The sequence below is a fragment of the Motacilla alba genome, chromosome 1, assembly GCF_015832195.1.
Source record: "Motacilla alba alba isolate MOTALB_02 chromosome 1, Motacilla_alba_V1.0_pri, whole genome shotgun sequence".
Lineage (NCBI taxonomy): Eukaryota > Metazoa > Chordata > Aves > Passeriformes > Motacillidae > Motacilla > Motacilla alba.
Window position 1 is genome coordinate 35,990,682 of NC_052016.1, and position 20,653 is coordinate 36,011,334.

The 20,653-nt window shown below is 40.4% G+C and overlaps 1 protein-coding gene across 3 annotated transcripts; it reads left to right on the forward strand.

Moving 5' to 3' along the window:
• The first annotated feature begins 967 nt into the window (after positions 1-967).
• CD86 (CD86 molecule) lies at positions 968-16,605 on the forward strand. Of its 3 annotated transcripts, XM_038155907.1 has the most exons (7): positions 971-1,103; positions 4,598-4,667; positions 5,810-5,859; positions 7,158-7,502; positions 11,610-11,921; positions 13,973-14,113; positions 14,901-16,605. In XM_038155907.1, the coding sequence occupies exons 1-7, from the start codon at positions 1,049-1,051 to the stop codon at positions 14,918-14,920; spliced, it is 993 nt and encodes a 330-aa protein (XP_038011835.1). In that variant the 5' UTR covers positions 971-1,048; the 3' UTR covers positions 14,921-16,605. The 3 variants fall into 3 exon arrangements, with proteins under 3 accessions (XP_038011844.1, XP_038011835.1, XP_038011851.1); XM_038155916.1 differs by lacking the exon at positions 4,598-4,667 and having other exon boundaries at positions 968-1,103; XM_038155923.1 differs by lacking the exons at positions 971-1,103; positions 4,598-4,667 and adding an exon at positions 5,420-5,696.
• Positions 16,606-20,653: the final 4,048 nt, after the last annotated feature.

The following is a 20,653-nucleotide window of genomic DNA, read 5'->3' on the forward strand; positions in this document are numbered from 1 at the left end:
AAAGTTAATGTGCCATAAGAAGCACTGTGAGAAAATCAGTATGTGTCCCCAGAGTGATTTCTGCACTAGAACAGAGGCTTGGCTCATTTAACTGAGCTACTGAATATCACATCTTCATTTAATAATTGAGATTAATTTATTGCAAGAAAAGTAGCACTTGATCAGCAATCCTTCTGTTTAAAAAGCAGTATGAGTTTTGTGTCACATGCTCAGCTGATTTTGAAAGACCCCTACTGAAAATAAAGAATGTAACACCTGAGGACTAAGCACAGAATATATTGCATGGCAGCTAATCCTCGTTAGCTGTGTTTGTATAGTTAGGAATCAAATACAGATTCATCTTTCTGTATACAGCACACACCTTGACACCAGAGGTGCCCTGCAAACTGCTGTTTGAAGTTATGCCTATACTGCATTGTGTAGCCACGATGCCATTTCCAGGCAAAGTGTCCTGAGCAGAAATGGGGGGCTTGGAAGAGGGACAACCTGGGAATGGGCATTTACATTTCCTCTTCTGTACAATGACTCTTGAAGAGTCTCCAGCAACTGACTGGCCTGTGAATCAGCTGTCACCTCTAAATAGTGACCTGTGTGGAAACAGGGGTGTGTTCTTTTTCTGGTTCACTGCAAAGTCAAACAGGCTGCTGTGATTTGGTGAGACACAAACCCAGCAATTGCGGCTTCCCAGCAGACAAGTTTGCTTTACTAGGCTTGATGCAAGTGCAAGAGCTGGGAAAGGAGTACAGACATCACCTATTGTACCTGTGATGCAGAAGTGGTTAAACCAACTTGCCAACTCTGTACCCAAGTGTGGCTAAAAATGCGAAAAACTATATACACCTGACCTTTCCTTTAGGTGGAACTCAAACACCACAGCTAATCCAAATGAATGTCTAATTCTGGTTTGATGACGTTCTTCCCCTCCGAATTTCCCCCGCGGTTTCACTTACAGGGAGAACACATTTGTGTCCTGTCATTTGTGCGGTGGGACTCTGTGTCTTAGGCAGCTGCTGTGCCCTCTTCCACAGATACCTGCCCCAAGTCGTGGATGAAGGATTCTGCTTGCAGAGGCACTGGAATGCTCCATGATCTCTGGACCAAAGGTATTATTTAAATAATTGATGTTTTTTTTATTGTTGTCAAAAGAGAAGTGTCTAGATGTTAGAGCAAAGTGATCCCAGAATCATAATGAAAGTCATGGTTCTCCTGAAAATCTTAGGTACAGTAAGGATATTGCTGAATGGGAAGGGATACAAAATGCATCCAGAAATCAAACATTAGGAAGAGAGAATTTTGGATTTTCTTTATGTAAAGAAAAAATAAATAAACAAGAAGCCCATAATTTTTTAAATGTAATTTGGAATGAAAGATAGTTATAAAAGAATGAGCAATACAAAAAGTTTTGCAATTGATTAAAACAGTGACACTTTTCTGACTGGGAAAGCACATAGGAAACCAAGTTTCCTAAGTAATGTATGTTTTTAAAATACGCCCCTTGTTGGATAGTTATATGGTCGTACAGCTTAGTATTAGGGTGGAGGGCATCATAGAATCCTCTGAACTCGCCATGTTAAGGAAATTTTCTTAAGGCGTGATTTCCTTTCATAAGAGTTGTGCAGATCAACCTGTATTTACAACATGGGGGAAGGCTGGTAAATGCATTTTTAGGATAATTTAATTTACATGCCCCTGGGATAGCTTCCGAGTCAGCAGTGGAAAGTCTTTGTCACAGATGTCCTGCCTCCAGGAGGCTCACAGCACTGCTCATGGAGCTGCTCAGTGTTGCATCAGGTGGAAATTTTAGAAAAATTCCCCATGCTAGAAAAATAAAAAGAGTCATTTACTAGTTCAGTGTTTAGTTTTGTTTTGAGTTCAGCATGGGGCAGGAGAGTCTTCCCATAGAATATATGTACCTGTTGTAAGAAAACAAACTAATTACCTGTGGGAATATGCAAGAAAGGAACATTTTGGAAGGAACTTAAAGGTAATGAAGGATCTTAGGAGTCAAAGAGCACAGATGTGAGAGTGTCTTTCAAAAGATAATGACTACATCCAAAACTGAAAACAGCAAAAAGGAGAGCAAATGAAAACCCAGGCAAGCATACCTGATACAAAGCTCTTGTTTACTCCAAGACCTTCATGCTTCACTGTGCCTATTGGGGTTTTACATGCTGGTTTCACACACTGGATTGGGAGGAACAGGAGACAGAAAACCAATCTCAATAAGTCACACAGGGCTTTCTGGCAATTGCCCTCAAAAGTAAAGGGAATGAAGTTGCCTCTTTTTCCCAAACATCAGTGTTAGAGTTTTTGCCATCCCGAGGGACCTTGACATGCTTGAGAGGTGAATCAATGCAAACATCATGGAGTTCAACAAAGCAAAGCACAAGGGGTTACACCTGTGTTGTGGCAATCCCAGGGACACCAGCAGGTTGGTGAAGTGATTGAGAGCAGCCCTGTGGAGAGGCGTGATGGTTGATGAAAAACTCAACATGAGCAGGAAGTGTGCACTCATAGCCCAAAAAGCCAACCATACCTGGGCTGTATCTAAAGCAGCATGGCCAGCAGACTGAGGGAGGTGATTCTCCCCTCTACTCTCCTCTCCTCTCATGAAACCCCACCTGGAGTGCTGAGTAAAGTTCTGGTGCCCCCAACACAGGAAGGACATGGAACTCTTGGAGCAAGTCCAGAGGAAGGCCACAAGGTTGGTAAGAGGAGTGGAATCCCTCCCATAGCAACCTTCCAGTAGCTGAAGAGGGGTGCAGGGAAGGGAGAGGGATTCTTCATCAGGAACTGTAGTGATATGAAAGGGAGGAATGGGTGCAAATTGCAAGAGGGGAAATTTAGGCTGGATATTAGGAAAAAAATCTTTACTGTGAGGGTCGTGAGGCCCTGGAAGTGGTTGCCCGTAGAAGTTGTGGATGTCTCAACCCCTGACAGTGTTCAAAGCCAGGTTGGATGGGCTTGGAACAGCCTGGTCCACTGGGAGATGTCCCTGCCCATGGCAGGGGATATTGGGACTAGGTGATCTCTAAGGTTTCTTCCAACTCTTAATATTCTATGATTTTATGATTCAGGACAGGAATCCCTCTGTACTGAGCCAAGTGGGAACTGCCTCATGAGTTTTCTCAGACTGGTTGGGACCAAACCAAAGCTCTCATGAATCAAGGCTGTAAAGTGCATGTGCTTATATGGTTTCTTCTCCTTTCAATGCTTGCACTGCAGAGGTAGTAAATAAAAGGTTGAGTGTGACCCCTGACTGCATACTGACATAATTTCAATTAATATGCTTCTCCATTTTCATCTCTGACATCCACACGTGATTTGTAATTGTGAGTCATGGAGACACTGCCAGGGATGGCTGAAAAAGCTCCAAAAGGGAAGACACATCATGTGTGCTAGCTTTATTTAGCAAGGGAAAATATTTACCTCCCGATGGACTGACCTCACTTTATTCAGGATGTCAGAGATAATTTTAAAGCCCTGGGTCTTCAAACCACTCCCATCTCATCAGTTATCACTGGCACCATGAAAAAGTGCCACTTCCATAGATGGATGCACTCAGCCTGTGAACAGCAAAACTGCACATACACACACAGAACCACAATGTCTATCTTTGCTCTCTTACCTGGCCACCTTTGACTGCTGGTCAGTTCTGGGACTGAAGACTTTCAATGGCCTGCAGATATAAGAGAGAATTGAGCACAGAATTTGTATTGCATATGCCAAAGGAATGGTGTAAGTAGCCCACAGTGATACTGTGTAATTTCCCTTCCTCCCTTCAGTCTTCTGGACACTGCTTCCAAGGATATGTGTTTGTTGGTTAAAGGCATTTTATAAAAAAGGGGAAGTAAAGCTTCTTGCAGCACTGAAGTTGTAGTGACCCAATTAATGATTCAGCAATTCTCTATAAAGCAGCTCCCATGAGAGAAGCATCAATTCCCCTCTGCAGGGAAGGTGGGTGCACACCCCTCTGCAGACTCACAGGATCCTTCTTCATGCCAGCACCCCCAGCAACGTGCCTTCCCCTGGAAGATGGCAGCCAGGAAAACATGTAGGAACTTTGAGGACTTCTATCCTCACGGCTCCAAATCCAAACCATAAAGAAAGGCATGCAATGCTATTTGGTATTTTTGCCTGGGTTTTTTCTCTCTCACTCTCATTTTCAGTTCTGGTTTTGCTCTTTGCTTCTGTGAGACAGTCATTCTGCAAAACATGCAGAACACTCTCTCCACTTATGTCAGTAGTTGCTGAATTGCTTTAATTTCTCCTCTTACACACCTGCACTGAATAAAAAAAAACCAGAGCTATCCTTTATTTTTCACTTGCCTGAAAGCTAAAATTCTTATTTATAAGATGGAAATATGACTGCTGCAAAGTAGTATCTGTCATTTTCAGTGGCTTGGCACAGGCATTTTTACTTAGGCAGTCAGTTGGTCTGGTTTAGTTCAGTGAAGCCCAGCCTGGGAGGGGAAAATACCTTGATAAAAATTTACCATGCAGTTAGGTGGCTGGAGCAGAAACAGAATGACCTCTGTCTATGACAATGGATTCTGCATGAGCCCTCCCTCCCCTCTCACCTCTTTTGCTATGACAGGTGGATCAAAAGAAAGTTATCTATATCCTCCAAGCCATGTGGACTTCTTTCTCCCCTTTCCTAAGAAAAGGTAGGATGAAGTTGGAAAAAATACCCCTGTCAGTCCTGTACATTACAGTACACTCATCAGTGGACTAAGTGGAATTCTGTATTAAACAGAAGAAGACACCAGAGACTTAAAGACCCAAGTGTACCAGCCTAAAATGAAACATGCCAAAAATTGGGAAACCATCCATCAGGAAAGTATATTACTAGTGAGGACAGCAGACAGAGATCTTACTTGTTTTAGGTAGTATGAGAGCTGGAAAGTTTTACATCTACTCCTGCAGAGTGGTTTCTTTGGAGCTGTTTGAAGGAAGAGAGTGAAGGACTTTGGCAAGGGTGGTATGGAGGCTTTTCCAAAATATATGGAAAAGGCACACAAAAAACCACAAAGATGCTGCTAAAATGCAAAATAGCAAACACAGATCGAATGCAGGTGTCGCTCTCAGGCTGCATGGGAATGACATTTGGCTGTTTACCAGGACTATGGGCCCTTACACCACATGAACGCAAGCAGCCAGAGAGGTGTTTTGCTTAGGAGACAAGACATAGGGGTTTTTTCTTGTTTTCTAAAGAGAAACTAATTTTTTCTTTACTATGAACTATGTGCTGCTTAGCATCAGCTCTCTGTATCATATATCATAGGATTTCTCTATGTTATCCTTTGCTGTTGTTAAGGATAGGTTCCTGTTCCTGTCACAAAACTGAAGATCACACACTTCATCACTTCTGGTAGCTGACATCACCGAGACGTCTCCCCCACCTCTTCCTTCTTCATCACGGTCTCCTCCCCCTCTACTTTCAATTCCCCATCTTCTTCCCCACCCTGCCAGGCCAAGCATGCTCCCCATTCCTCTTTCCCCCGCTCCAGGCAGTTTGGGTTCTTGTCCTGCCCTTTGGACCTCAGGGACTCTGTGTTCCTCCCATGGCATACACAGTCTGCAGTAATCTTGCACATCCCCTTCTCTGTAAACCAGAGATCTGCCATGGCATGCTAGTTGTAGTTGCTAAAGGCTGGGAAACACATAGAATCCCTTGCACCAACCTATAGAAAAAGGTGAGATTAACTTTCTCAATACTCTCTCTTGCTAAAACTTCTTGTTTTACCACTTCTTTGGGAGTACTGGAGTGTTTTCAACCTCTAACATATTTCTTTCCTTCTCCTTACAGTGTCATGGAGGTCTGCATATTCTTCCTTTGTGCTATGATATTTCTCCCAGGTAAAAGACACATTTTTAATTGTTAAAACTACTTTGATTGTTTGTGTCCTGCAATGTGATACCTTCTCATCCACTAAGAAGTTCATTCCTTAGTAGTATTAATCACTTCCATTGCACAATCAAGGTCATATAGCCATGTGACATGTATTTAAATTGTGTGCAGGGACTCTATAAAATAAAATATATATAGTAAGTACTTTCTCTCTTCAACTTTATATCTTTACATTACACTTATTTTATGTTGCTCTTAAATTCCAAATTTAAATCTGTCTTTAAAATGTGTGTGTATCACCTCTGTGCATTGTAGAGAAGAGCAGTACTAAACTGAACACTGGCAGTCTGATATGGGACAACTGGAGTTTGAGGCAGCCACAGAGATCATTTTGCAGTCTGGTACTCTGGAAGAACAGTCAAAACTTTGCACCAGGAGAGAGACTATAGATCTTCTCCTCCTTTTGAACATAGCAGAGATGTTTGTATCTTCTGGGACAGAGGGCTGCATTTCTTATTCCAAGAAAACACAGTCCCCCCAGACCACTACTCATAATAATGGACACATGCACAGGGGAAAGCAGGAGAAAAATCATCCTTTGTGTAGTGCAGTTCTTCCTTTCTCTGCATGAAGGCATAATTGTGTTTATTGACCATTTCTGTTAACAAGATCAGCAACAGAACAGTTAAATCTGACATTTACTCTGTCATTAAATTCTAAATTAATTACAGAACAGTTAAATCTGACATTTCATTTGTCATTAAACTTTAGATTAATTCTTCATTGAGACTGAAAGTGTTCACCTGCTTCTGACCTTCTGGTCATGCATTCCCTAGACACTCACATTTACCGCACAGTGTGTACTTCACAGTTTCTTCAAAAATTTAATGCATTCTTATTTTCTTAGGAGAATTAACTCAACTTTTTGAACAGAAATTGTGCAATTATCTTTTTTGTGGCAGAATCTCATTACACTCAGGATGCTGCAAGCAAGAATTGTTTGAATCTTTGGCCTGCAGATAAGTCTTCTAAAATATAGATGCTCATGATCTCTGTGCGGTAGGCCTTCTTTGGAAAGTAAAATATAGGAAGAAAAATAAGAAACAGTTTCATGACCTGAACTCCTCATGACTAAATGAGTCAGTTTGAACAACTAACTACATGTCCTGTCATACCTAGTGGGAGAATTTGTGTCAAAATGTTGGTGGCTTTATTTCCACTGTTGTTAAATGTTGGATCTCTGAGTGCAATTTGATATTCTTTTGTAGCTGGTGGAAATCTTGATTTTTCTCTCTCTCTGTCTAAGGTATTGCTGCCAGTGTGCAACCAGTGAAGGCATTTCTCCATCACACTGTACACCTATCCTGCTATTTTCCAAACTCTCAGCAAATTGACGTGAAGAATTTAATAATCTTTTGGCAAAAAGACACTACTAAAGTGGTGCACGAAGTATATTATGGCCAAGAAAAGCATGAGAACCTTAGTCCTGAATATATAAATCGCACCAAAGTGGACATGGGCAAATGGACCTTGCAGTTGTTAAATGCAGGAATTGAGGACGAGGGACGCTATAAGTGTGTTGTTATGCAAAAAATAACTGAACAATCAAGAAAGGTCATTCATGAATTTGAGTGCTCACTGCACATCATTGGTAAGTAATCTCTTCCGATTGCCATCTGGTCTGTGGGATTCTCAGTGATTTTGTTCAGTCCAGAAATATGGGTCCTGTCTCCAAGCCCCTGAAATTGTGCCTGTTCTGGAGCAGAATTTTTAAAGATGGATAAGAGACTTGCTTCCTGCAAGTTTTATGGCTTTTAGGACTCTGGAAAATGAACTTGTTTGTTTGCATCTGACAAACTACCTTCTATTAAAAGTAGCAGTAGTTATCCAACCTTACCAACACTGGTGGCAAATTAGAATTGAAACATAGCAAGATCTCTGCACACAGCTATTTTATGATCATATAAATCACAGGGAAAATAAAGAAAAAAACAGCCCACATGGAGGAGTAGAAATTCATATGTTCAACTAAAGGAAGGCAGAAAATACCTCTGAAGAAAATTATATACATACATTGGTGAGATTCCATTTGATTTTTTTGCATCAGAGAATTTTTTGTAGTCAGAGGAAAAGGCAGTAAATCTTTTAACAGGGGAATGGAAGTGAGGCACCAATGTTTTCTTCACATTTTCTAATATTTTTTTTAATTCCTAATATATAATCCTAATGTTTCTCTATTTTAAACTATTTGGTTAGTAACCCTTATCTGTATGCCTGTGTTCTGTCTTCCACTGTGGTAGTGCTAGTCATTAATAAAACAGCTTCTAACTTGCACTGGTGTTTTCAGGCTTCAGCATACTGCTTTAAAATAGAAAAGGCCAAGTGAAACAGCAGCCAAAAACAGGGTACCAGAACAATTGACCCTATTTAGCTTTGTGCTACTAGCAAGTGTTCCCTTGTTCCACAGACAGAAAATGTAAATTGTTAATTTTGATTCTCCCAGGATTTACTAGAGAAGCATTTTCAGTGATATTTCAGAACTCAGAAACTCACAATGTGCAGTCAGTATCAAGGCCCTTGGTTCAAGATGTGTAGCATCAAGTGCTCAGTCAATTCAAACAGTTGAATCAGTTATCAGTTTACCCAAAATCTGAGCAACGTGTTACAGATATCTCACTCTTAGGACTAAAAGTCTCCTACACCTTTTAAGGTTTAGCTTAGGAAGACAGTTTTATCAATGTGCTGTTGTCTTCCTTCCAAATTACTCTCTGTTCAATAAACTCCCAAAGGAAGAAGCAGTATAAAACCATATTTTGAAAAAACTCAAGCCCTTCAATATAATTAGATGAAAAATGCAAATATTGAAATGTACCTGTGCTTACATGCTGCTTTTTAATTAGAATCTCATATCATACAGGGAGGGATTTTTGTAGTTTGGCATGTCACACTTAAAATGGGCATAAGAAAAACTGAGGGCTGTACAAGAATGACAGGGCAGTCACACAAAGCTATCTAGATCACTTGGTGACAAAGCATTCAGAAATAGTGCTGTACCTTTGAATACAATTTAAACATGTTATTTTTATGTATTACATTAGTACAATATATAGATAGCATGAAACTGTGTCAGGGGAAGTTTAGGTTGGATAGCAGGAAAAGGTTTTTCACTCTGTGGGCGGGAGGTCAGGCACTGAAGCTCCCCAGGGAAGTGGTCACAGCGCCAAGCCTGAGAGAGTTCAAGAACAGTTCGGCCAATGCTCTCAGGCACATGGTTGTGACTCTTGGGCATCCTTTGTGGGGCCAGGGGTTGGATTTGATGATCTTTGTGGGTCCCTTCTATCTCAAGAGATTTTAGCATTCTATATATATGTTAGAGTATTTCACACAGCCACGATGACTTATATAACAACAGACTCAGAGCCTTCTCCAGAAAAAAAGAGGAAGGCTTCACAGTGGAAAACTTTGGCTCTTAAAAATGCAAGGTAGAGATCATGGCGACAAGCAGCTTAACTGGAAAATCTACTATTGTGGCATGTCTGCAGTGCTTCCTCTGGATAGATCAATAAGGGAAGTAGGTGAGACTAGGGAAGCTGTTTCAAAATATGCACTACTCAAAGCATTGAGACTGAAATGATGTCACAAGAGAGACTTACAGTTGCTCATTTTAAAGGGGATGTTGAAAAACTAAAAAATGTGAAAAAAGCTCTAGTAGAGTTATTTGAAGACTGGAAAAGATACAGTCAACTAGAAACATTAAAACAACAATCTTACAACCTTATAACACAGAATAATCAGAAGAGTTTTGTTTCCAGAATGTGAGAACCTGAAATACATGTAAAATAATGGATATTTAAAAAAAAAAAAAAAAAAAGTAAAGGCTAGTTAATTAATTCTGTGACAGTCAGTGTCTGGAAGGAAGCAAGGCAGATGGTCACTTAAGAAAATAGAACAAAAGCAAAGTGATTAAGCCATTGAGAAAAATATTAAGGGCTTGATGGACTGTTGTCTCTTGAATACTTCCTCTTGAAGTATTTAAGCTAATCCCAAAGTTTTTTGGAAGACACTATCTTTAAATACAAAAGACTTCCTGAAATGTGCTTTTCGGTTAACAAACATAAATCCCATATATGTAGCCCACACTCTGAATGCAGCTAGCATCACTTTTCAGTAAATTGAGGTTCCAGAAACTATAAAAGAGAAGTGCAAGGTATATTCCAGTATTTCCACTTGCTTACTGTCAATAAGATTGAAGCCCTTAAATCACTTGGATGCTGTGGCAAGTTTCATAGCCATGGATTACATTCTTGCTATGCATATAAAATACCAAGGAGAGAATAAATACTCCAGACCAGCAGTCTGACAGCAGTCAGCTAAGCAAGTCAGACCTTGAGCTTTTCTGAGGGACAGCTTAACTAAATTTTGAGGTAGAGAGAAGGGGGGGCTTTTTCCATTTTGAATTCATATCCATCGACTCTCTTGGGGGGGATTTAAGTGACTAAGCTAAATCCTACGCATTGTGTACTAGGATAGAGAAAATAAAAACAACATCATGTTTCTTCATTCATCCATATTAAGAATTCTCTAGGGCAAGGATTCAGTCCTTGTTGCAACACATTGAGTGTGTGTGCAGAACAGCGAGACCCTCTCAAGACTCACAGTTTTCTAAGAACCCTTTTCCCTTCTCCAATATTTCTGCATAAAGTCTTTTGTCCTATTGGCCCTAAAAAATGAAGCCTTTTCCCTTCTCCAATATTTCTGCATATTGTCTTTAGTCCTATTGGCCCTAAAAAATGAAGCATTTGCAATGAAATCTTGAGTCTACTTCTCGGGATTTGTTTCTGACTTTTTTGGAGGTTCTTCAGGGTTTTTTTTAACTTGCTATGTGCCAACTTAGTGGTCAGTATTATGTCAACATTCTCTCCTTCTCCTTTTCCATTACAGTCTATTATTTTCACTATGAACCTCTGACCATACAAATCCTGGTTGAGTATATCTAGATTAATTAAGAGAGGTATTGGTTAAAAGCTTCTATTTATCATTCATATTTTATGTTTAAATAGTTCTTCCCATTCCTGTTTCACTATATCTTGCATGGGAAACTTGGCTTTTTAAAGCATCAGGTGTGTTTTTCATTTATTGTGATGAGTACTCAGTGACACAAAATAAAAAACCCTTATGCTATAGTCAAGTCCATCAGAAAAGCTAAGCTAAGGGAACCCTACCACAAAGTGATGATGAATTATATGCTGCAAAATGTTTACTTACAATACTGACAGACACTGGGGATATTTATACTTAAATAGCACTGCACTTTGAACTTACCCCATCTGGATTCTCTCCGATTATTTCTATTTTTACGTTTCCCAGTTAGAAGTTTGTGAGTTTCCTCTTACCCATTCAGGATGCCAAAAGTAGCAAACATTGTGGTGCCTTCCCATTTTCTGCTTAAGCCCTTATTTGTAAGCAGGCCAGGTTTTATTATTCTGAGGTATTATTGTGTCTTAAAGAGGTGGGAGAGACAGAGGCCCATTGTCTGGCTGATCAGATTTGCATCCTTGAAATACCCTGAGAACAAGAAGCACCAAGTCTACATACACACCAAAAAAAATGCCATACAACTCCCTTCTTGGAATGCCCATTGTCTTCCTGAAGAAAAGTTTTTAGACTTGTTTCTGCCTAAAAATCTTAAATAACTGGCAGAGACTGTCACAAATGTGGTGTGGCTGGCTTATGATGCTCTGTCTTTGGTCTATTTCAGCCAACTATAGTCAACCTGAGATTGCAGAACTGCACTCCGGGGAACTAAAGCCCAACGGATACTTGAACCTCACCTGTTCTTCCAGTGGAGGTTATCCAGAGCCCAAGGAGATGACTTGGCTGATTTCACATGAGAACATAACACACAACAGTACAGCTCACATGGATGTCTCACAGGATGCTGTGACAAAGCTGTATAATGTTACCAGCAAGCTGAATATCCCAGTTCCTACAAGGAGCCCCACTAATATCAGCTGCTTGCTTCGCCTTAGGGAGCAGCTGGGAAGCCTTGTCTCAGTCCCACTGGGCATAGGTGAGTCTCCATTTGGCCATGCCAATTTCTGCATGGGTAGGAGCAGGCAGTACTGCAGCACAGCTGATCACAGACAGCAGCATGGTCAAGGCAGGGAATAAACTCTAAGTAGGAGTAGAAGTTGATGAAAAACGTTGTAGGTTCTCTCCTGTTCACCGCTGAACTTCCTCTCTTTTCGACATGGGAAATCTTATTCCAGCAAGGAGAGGGGCACAGAGAAGGAATTGCTACACAATCCAGCCCTATTGATTTCCACCACACCCCCCCCCCCCCCCCCCCAGAAGATTTTTGCTGCAGTAGCAACAAAGCAACCTAGGAGTATGGATCAGGCAGCAACCAGTCTCTCTGGAGGTGACAGCTGTTGGGAGAGGTTGTCACTTCAGAGAATCAGAGAACTGGTGAGGTTGGAGGAGGCATCTGGAAATTATCCAGTTCAACCACTCTGCTCAAAGTAGGGTAAATAGGTAGCACAGCACTTTAGCCTGTTGAACTTTGAACATCTCCCAGGATAAAGACTCCACAACCTCTCTCAGCAAACTTCAGAGTTTGACTACCCTAATAGTAAAAAAGGGGTATTTTGCTGGTTTAAAGTGCTTGAGCTGCTACTCTTAATTGTTCCTTAGAAAGAGGCAGAAGGCTAAACAGAAGAGTTCCATGGACCATATTTGGTTCACAAACTGCCAAATAGACTGTGCTGAGTTTAACTGTAAAGACCATGAAACTTGGACTAATATTAGAAGCATTCCTCGTGGTTTTCATAACATTTGGCAGAATTAAGTGCACATTCCAAAATGACTATTTGGGGATTTTTCTTCTCTGAAATTGTGTCTTTTTCAGACACCTCTTGCAAGAAGAAGCTGGGGACCTGAGTTCCATTATGACTTTACTGCCAGATTATCTCAGGGTTCCACATGGCTGATCCTTTCTTTAAACTAAAGCAGTATTTTATTTATCTTCTGGACCAGGAAAACTAATTTTCACATGTTTTTGTTAATAAGTTATGGCACAAGAGCATCAAAATAAAGGCAAGTCCAATTTTGGTCATAGGTTATTTGGCTTGCACATGTCTCTTTTAGACAATGCTGAAGATGGAGAGCTGTCCTTCAATTAACAGGAACAAGGAGCCAAGAGGGAATGGTAGCATTGCAGGAAAGCCTACCAGGGTAGTGTAACATGCACCTTATTACTGCAGATGTAAAAGAAATTTGCCACTTGTTCTGAAAAAGTTCCACAGTGCAGTTTCCTTAATATAAATTTAGCTAAAGGATTAAGTTATCAACACCAGATATGGCAAACTGCCTCTGATGTCTTTGCATTCTAGGACTTTTAAATACTATCAAAATACAATCCAGAAGCCTTCTAATGTTTGTTCAGCTCTGCACATTGCTCATTAGTCTTGAAATGGTTATATTAGCTGAATCTTCCTCTTTCCTCTTCAATTCTTCTCTCCTCTCTGACTATGAAAATAGATACCTGACAAACAGTGGTGGTGGGTAAGAAACCAGGAACTCCACACAAACATAAGTTTTGTTTGGCAATAACTGAAGCTCTATCAGCTGCTAACCCTGCCAACCAAAACCTCAAAAACACAAAAACCAGAAATAGAGGGAAAGTCCTTTGAATTCCCTGCTACTTTCACATCCCTTACAGCATTTCATTAGGCTTTGATGATCATTTCCAACAGACACCAAGTGGTAACATGTTCCAGCTTCTTCCAACTTGCATGGGACCACAGAGCATCATTGGCACAGTAGCTGCCTCGTAGGCTGTTTTACCAATTAAGTTGCTGATCTTTCACATGTTACCCAAACCTCTGAAAGAGTGCTTTGCTTTACTGCTGTTGAAATGACCAGTAAGACCAAGGTAGTTTCACTAGTTATTGGAAAGGGAAATAAAATAATGTGGATTGTGATTTATTGACACTAGTAAAGCGAAAAGGATGCCAAGGATGCCTAAACTTCTATTTCATGTAACTTTGGGATAGAGTGTTTAAAGTAATTGTCACCAAATTAAATCTTTGCTGTGCGTATCTTCTCTGTTTTCTTATTCAGAGATACAAGAGAAAGAAATGGAGCAAGCAAAGATAAATTTCTTTGGCCCACTTATAGCTGTGGTTGTACTGATCATTTCTGCACTTCTTCTGGGTTTTGTGATAATAAAGAAGAACAGAAATATCTTGTCTACCAACCAGAGTAAGTTACTACTTGTCATTCAGCTCTACCATCCCTCAACTCACAGGCTTTACCCTTTGTAATCATCCCTTTACCTACTTTCAAGCTGCTGACAGAAAGTTAGGTGTCATGTTGGACTTAAGCCAAACTTCCTAGGACAATTTAGTTCCTGTAGCAACTTAGTCCATCATGCAGCAAGTCATAGCATCTTTCTCCTGTCTCATCCTGGAATCCACTTCTCCCTCTGTTTTGTGCTCTGTGAGACTGCCATGGCACCAGCTTATAACCTTTTCCAGTAGTTTCATCCTTCTTTTATTCTGGGTTTGGGGTAGATTTGGCTCTTAAAGTCATTGAATTATATAAATCTTTCTTGCCTATCGCTACTTATAAGAAAGGTGGAGTTGGGGCAGGGATGAGATGAACTTACATGAACTTCACAAAAGGATCTCTGTCATCACAGAGTTGAATGTTGCTCCACCACAAGCTGCCCACACACTGGGCTGAAAGAATAATCTCGTACTGGGAACAGAACTTGATCTTGGCATTTCATTTCTCTATTTTGTTCTGAGACTAATTCTCAGCAGTCCAGGGTTTATTCAGCACCGAATCATGTTGACATCAGAATCTATTTTCCTTGTAGCAAGAGGGAAATGCATTCCTCAGTCAGTCCTGTTTCCCTATATAGCCAAGGGTCCTGAGCCCCACCTTGTTATTTTCTCAAATTCTAAGATAACTGGACATTTACTATCAACTCCTTTACAGCTCCTATTTTTCACATTTCTGTAAATCACATATTGATCTATTCTAGGCATCAGTCTAGCAGTCTAGAAGCTATCCAGCTTGAAACTGAGGCCATCAGCCAGACTGCTGACTGGGAACCACCTCTACATCCAGCAAAGCATGAGGTCCCATGTTTTAAGAGGTTCTGCCAGAACAAGAATCCTCCCCAGAAGCCCTACAGAACAACATGTGTGATGGCTGAAACCTACTGCCCAGTGTTCTCCGCTTTTATTGTTGCTCCAGAATGGTAGTAAATGGTAGTAAATATGATCCTCTACCTTGCATGACTACCTTTTTGTTGTATCTTTTATTATGCACTGTGACAATGTAAAATCCTGAGAGTCAATGGAGAAGGCAGAGCTGCATGGGTCACAGAATGTCTCAGAAATAGAAAGAGTTAAGCCACAATCTGTGAATCATAACCATCATTGTAAACACGATCAGAGGTAAGCTATTGCCCATAAATCATAGAATCATAGAACCATAGAATAGTAGAATGACTTGGGTTGGAAGGGACCTTGAAGGTCATCTAGTTTCAAGCCTCCTGCCTAACCATGAGCCATAAATGCTTTTGGCAGAGCCACTGTGGCTTTGTACCAGTAACTTCCTTGTAAAGCTTTATATGAGGAAGAGGAACTTCGGGGCACATCCCCGCTTTCTGAGAAAAGTCATGGAATTCCTATCAAGCATTTGAATATAGAAATAATCTAAAGGAAATACTTGCTTTAAACACAATTTGTGATTAACTTCTTTTTTTTTTTAATATATCATCTGAGCTTAATATACCCAGACAGTTAGTACTTCCACACTTTTTTCCTCTATATTCTGACTGAGAGTTGTAAGAGTTGTTCAGGTGGATACAGGGATAGAAAATGATAGCATGAGGTATCATACATGTGTATATCTAACCATACAAAATTGGGCTGAGCAGATAATGAAAAAATATTACATAAGTCATGTTCCTTTTTGGTTGACTATGTTCTTAATTTTACTTCAGACCTCGATGAAGGAGCAACTCATACACTGTGGTATGTTCAGCCATAGGAAGGAGTTTTATCCTTCAGAAAAGATCCTTTGTTTCGCTCAAAATGTGTCAGTTCTCCAATCTTAAATGATCTCTGCACTTTATATTCTTCAACATCACTGACATCTTGCTAGAGGAAGAATGCAGCAGAACTGGGACAAAATTCTTCTGAGATCTTGATTGTGTCTGTAGGTCTGACACTTTCAGATAGAGCAGGGACATTAGCATCATATTCTTAAGACAAATTTCAGCTCAGAGTTGCAGTCTGGGCACATAAATTCTCTACAGTTGTTGGGTAGAAATATTATTTTCTGTTAAATGAGGAGAGTTGCTAGATTTCACCTCAATTTTTACTCCATTTTCAACTATGTGAGAGAAATGCATGTCCTTTTGTGTTAGCTAAACTATTTGGGAGTATGTTTATTAGGCTATTACACTAACATTCAAAATATTTCCATTCAGATTTATATAAACCAAATGTTATTAGAAGGTAAAGGTTTTAATTTTTTGTAAAAGTTTATACTTTCTAGCAAACTTATTTAATGATGGATTAAAACATATGTCTTTTTCTGTGTCGCTGTTTTTATTCTCCTTCCATTAAAGCATCTTGTTAGGGAATACCAACATTTGGTGTTCTCAGGGAGGAAACATTTCCAGAATTACTTCCTGGAAGCAAATGAATAAAAAAGGTATTGCTGCAACGATTGAGAATGGCACAACTGGAGGTTTCATGTGTTTATTTGTACATATGTACACATGATATGTACATCAGCAGTGTAACTAGTGGAAAAGGCAACATGGTGGGTTAGGTTTATCCTTTAAAAACTCCCTTCCATCCTTAATTTGTTCCTAATTGGTGAAGTTGTTTGTTTTCTCCCTTGCCACCCCTCTACTTTAGGCTGCCAACCTCCTTCTATTAACTGCTCAATTTCTCTACCTCCTCTATTCTTTCCTTTAAATCAAGTCTAATTCCTTCCTGCAGGTAAAGATTCAAGGGGAAAAATGCAAATGGGCTTCAGGGAAAATCTTAATTTGTCTCTGTGTGCTGAAACATTAATCCTCTGCACTAGCAGGTATAATGAGCACAGTAGCAAGGCACAGAAAAAGCATGACTGATATGCTGGAGTTTTTGTCCTCCGTACAAATGCATTCAGATTTCCAGGCCATCGCCTCACACAGTTAATTTCTTTCTTTGGCAGCTTTCAGTCAGTTAGTGACTCCATCAATGTGGCAAGCACATGAAAGAGTGTACATCCACTATGCACCACAGCATGGAACAGCTTCACTCAAAAATTCCATTCCTTTATTTTTAGGCAGAACATTATGAATTTCAGAAAACAAAGAAATGTTAACGAAGAAATGGCAAAGATGCATCAAATTTGCATCCAATGCCCTAATGTAAAATTCTGTTATCAGACTCAGAGTTGTGATTGATTGCTTCAAGTTCACTGATTAACCAGCATTAAATCACCAAATAGTTGAGATTGGAATGGATCTAGGGAGTGTGTCCAGTTCAACCTTCCTGCTCGAGCAGGGTCACCTGGAGCAAGTTGCCCAGGTCTATGTCCAGACAGTTAGTGAGTATCTCCAAGGAGGGGAGACTCCACAGGATATCTGGGCAACCTGGTGCAGAGCTCAGTCACCCTTCACAGTAAAAAGGATTTCCTTCTGGAAGGTGTTCAGAGAGAACCTCCTGTGTTTCAGTTTGTGCCTATTGCCTTGGGCCTGTCACTGGGCACCACTGAAAAGAGTCTAGCTCAGACTCTTTTGCACCCTCCCTTCAAGGATTTATATGCACTCATGAGATCCCTCTGGGGCTTCTTTTCTCCAGGCTGAGCATCCCCAATGTACTTAGCCTGTGCTCAGATGAGAGATGCTCCAGTCCTTTAATCATCCTTGTAGTCCTTCACTGGACTCGCTCCAGTATGTCCACGTCTCTCACATAGTGGGAAGCCCAGAACTGGACACAGGACTCCCGATGGTGCCTCACTGGTGCTGATTAGAGGGGCAGGACCACATGCCTCAGCCTGTTGGCATCGCTTTCCCTGATGCAGCCCAGACACTGTTGGCCGCCTTTGCCACGAGGGCGCACTGCTGCCTCATCTTCAGCTTGTCCACTAGGCCATCCTTGTCCTTTTCGGCTCAGCTGCTTTCCGGATGTATTGCCCCAGCCTGTACCTTTGCATTTTGGGGCTATTCCTCCCACGCTGCAGGAATTTGGATTTCCTTAGATTATTTTTTTGGAGGTTCTTCTCTGCTCATTTCCCCAGCCTCTTGAGATCCCTCTGGATGGCCACACAACTATCTGGGGTCCACTCCTCCAGGTCTATTTTTTAAGCCTGGTGAGTGTATACTTGCTCCCAGCATAAAGGTCATTAGCAAAGGTTATTAGCAAAGAGGAAAGTCAGTTAGCTTTACTGAAAATTCCTTAATGCCAGCCAGTGCTACTGCAACAAGCAATATTTCCCTTTGGTTAACAAGTGATGGAACAGTGGAGTGTTGCATTTCCAGAACATTCTGCAGTTACTTCTGAGGAGATTGATATTAATGAAGCACCCCATGGCAAGCATGCCTTAGGGCACTTTTTCTGCTTTCAGGTGAATTATTTGCTACTGGAGGTTACACTCAATCACGAAAATACAGTAATTCTATTAAAGAAATCTATCTCTGTTTTGGTTTCAAATTCTCTTTCTTCCTCCTTTCCAAACTCAGAAGGCAAAAAGCAAAATTATATATATATATATATATATATATGAAATACTTCTCTACACTGGAATGCTAGACTGTCATAATTCATAACTGACCTCTCCTTGGTTTTCAATCTTCTGCACTAGGAGGACCATAATGCTGGGACAGGGAAGGATTTAAGCAAGACACGTTTTCTGATTTCAGGATGGACTGCCAGAAGGTTTCCAAAAGAAAAACTACAATTAGACAGAAACCTGGTGAAACTTGAGAAAGATGGGAAATGGATGAGGACTGAGAAAGTGTAAGGAGATGAGTGATACAACAGGCTGGCTTGCAACAGGCAGTGCAAATGCATCAAGTGCAGAGCTGCTTCACAGACTCCAGGAAAGCTGGGCAAGGCTTGCCACTAGCAAAGAAAGATTCTGCACACAGGTCCAGAAATTCAGTACATTCTTAACAGACATTAACATGTCCTCACATACTTGTGAAATTTATGGCAGATATACAAGCTCAAATTATCCTCCACTCGGTGTGTTCCAGATATTGAGACAAGCATATCTTTTGTCCATTGCTTTTGTTAATCTCTTAAAACAAAACAAAACCAAAAACAACCTTATGAAAATAATAAAAAATTATGGCCAGCCACGTGTTTCTAATAAGCAATGCTTACTATTTCAGAAGCGCACAGACCTAGGAAAAAATTGAAACAATGCATGGAGAGTAGCTCAGATTGCAGTTACATACCTATGTACACAGCTGGTGCACCATGTATATTGCCTGCCCTCTTCTGAAACATGCATTTGATTTAATTTGTACAGGTTTTAAAATGGGACAATGACACAGAAGCAACAGAGAGATCTTACTTCTTTACCTTGCACTGTTAAATGCATACCATACCCAGAAAGATGTCATATTTTTTAAAAAGTTAAAATATTAGAATTGGAGAAGTGAAAGAAGATTATTAAGTCTCTAGAAAGCATGTTTACAATGCGGAGCTTATGGAGTTCAACCTATACAGGTGATGAAGAAAATGGAGAAAGTACTTGATTAATCTGTCATCTGAAATGACTGATTAAATAAGGAAGGTGTGAAAAATTCTTCCTACTCAGTGACTCTTACTGGGGAGCCCAGAACTGGGCACAGTACTACAGGTGTGGCCCAACCAGTGCTGAGTGAGGGAAGAACACCCCTCCTAACCCAGTCCAGGATACCATTAGCTTTCTTTGTCATTTATGTACAGCTTGGTGTCCACCAGGACTATTTCTACAAAGCTGCTTTCCAGCTTGTCATCTGCCAGCATGTGCTGCTGCATGGAAAGGAGAAAAAGAAGTTGAGTTGAAAGAGTCAGAATAATCAGGTTTCTTGAACGTGTATGAAAGATCCAGCATATAATACATTTGCACTGTGGAATAGAAAGGGACTCATTTAACAAAATATGAGGGGGAAAACAAATTATGACATCTAGCAAGAGATTCTGTGTGGAAAGAAAAGCCAAGACAAAGCCAAGGAAAGAAAAAAAAGATGCTTGGTATCCTATTCCTTTATCACTAGATAGTTTCTTGAAAGAATTACGAGTAACCACAGCTTCTATTTCTCAAGTTGCCTATGGCAACAGAGCATATTGTGAACAAGGTAGAAGCCTTTCCTAGCAGATCAGACATTCAGAAGCAGAGGATCTTAAAACTGCAAGATCTTCTTTCTTCAGATATTTTTCTTTCTGTGCTTGAGATACTGTGCAAGATCTACTGTCCAATTACTGTTTGGAGAGTGACACAACTGAGGCTGGATTGGATTGGATTGGATTGGATTGGATTGGATTGGATTGGATTGGATTGGATTGGCTGAAACTGGCAGAATTATGCTGAGGGATAACAACAGGTCCCATGGCCAGTCATCTTTGTCCAGCTATATTGGAAAATATGATTTAAAATAATGAACTCCTCAGTAACAATTTATTCCTTCATCTGCTTTCATTCAATCAGAGTTAAAGCTTATACTTAAAAGGCAAAGCTATTGCTTAAGAACTTTAAAATCATGGGAAAGCAGGCTAGAAGTGCTCAGGAGTGAAA

Coding starts and splice junctions, on each gene's coding strand:
- CD86 (XM_038155907.1), top strand. CDS start 1,049: ATGAAGGATTCTGCTTGCAGAGGCACTGGAATGCTCCATGATCTCTGG. Junction 5,860..7,157: donor TGCTATGATATTTCTCCCAG/GTAAAAGACACA, acceptor TCTCTGTCTAAG/GTATTGCTGCCAGTGTGCAA. Junction 14,114..14,900: donor TATCTTGTCTACCAACCAGA/GTAAGTTACTAC, acceptor GATCTATTCTAG/GCATCAGTCTAGCAGTCTAG.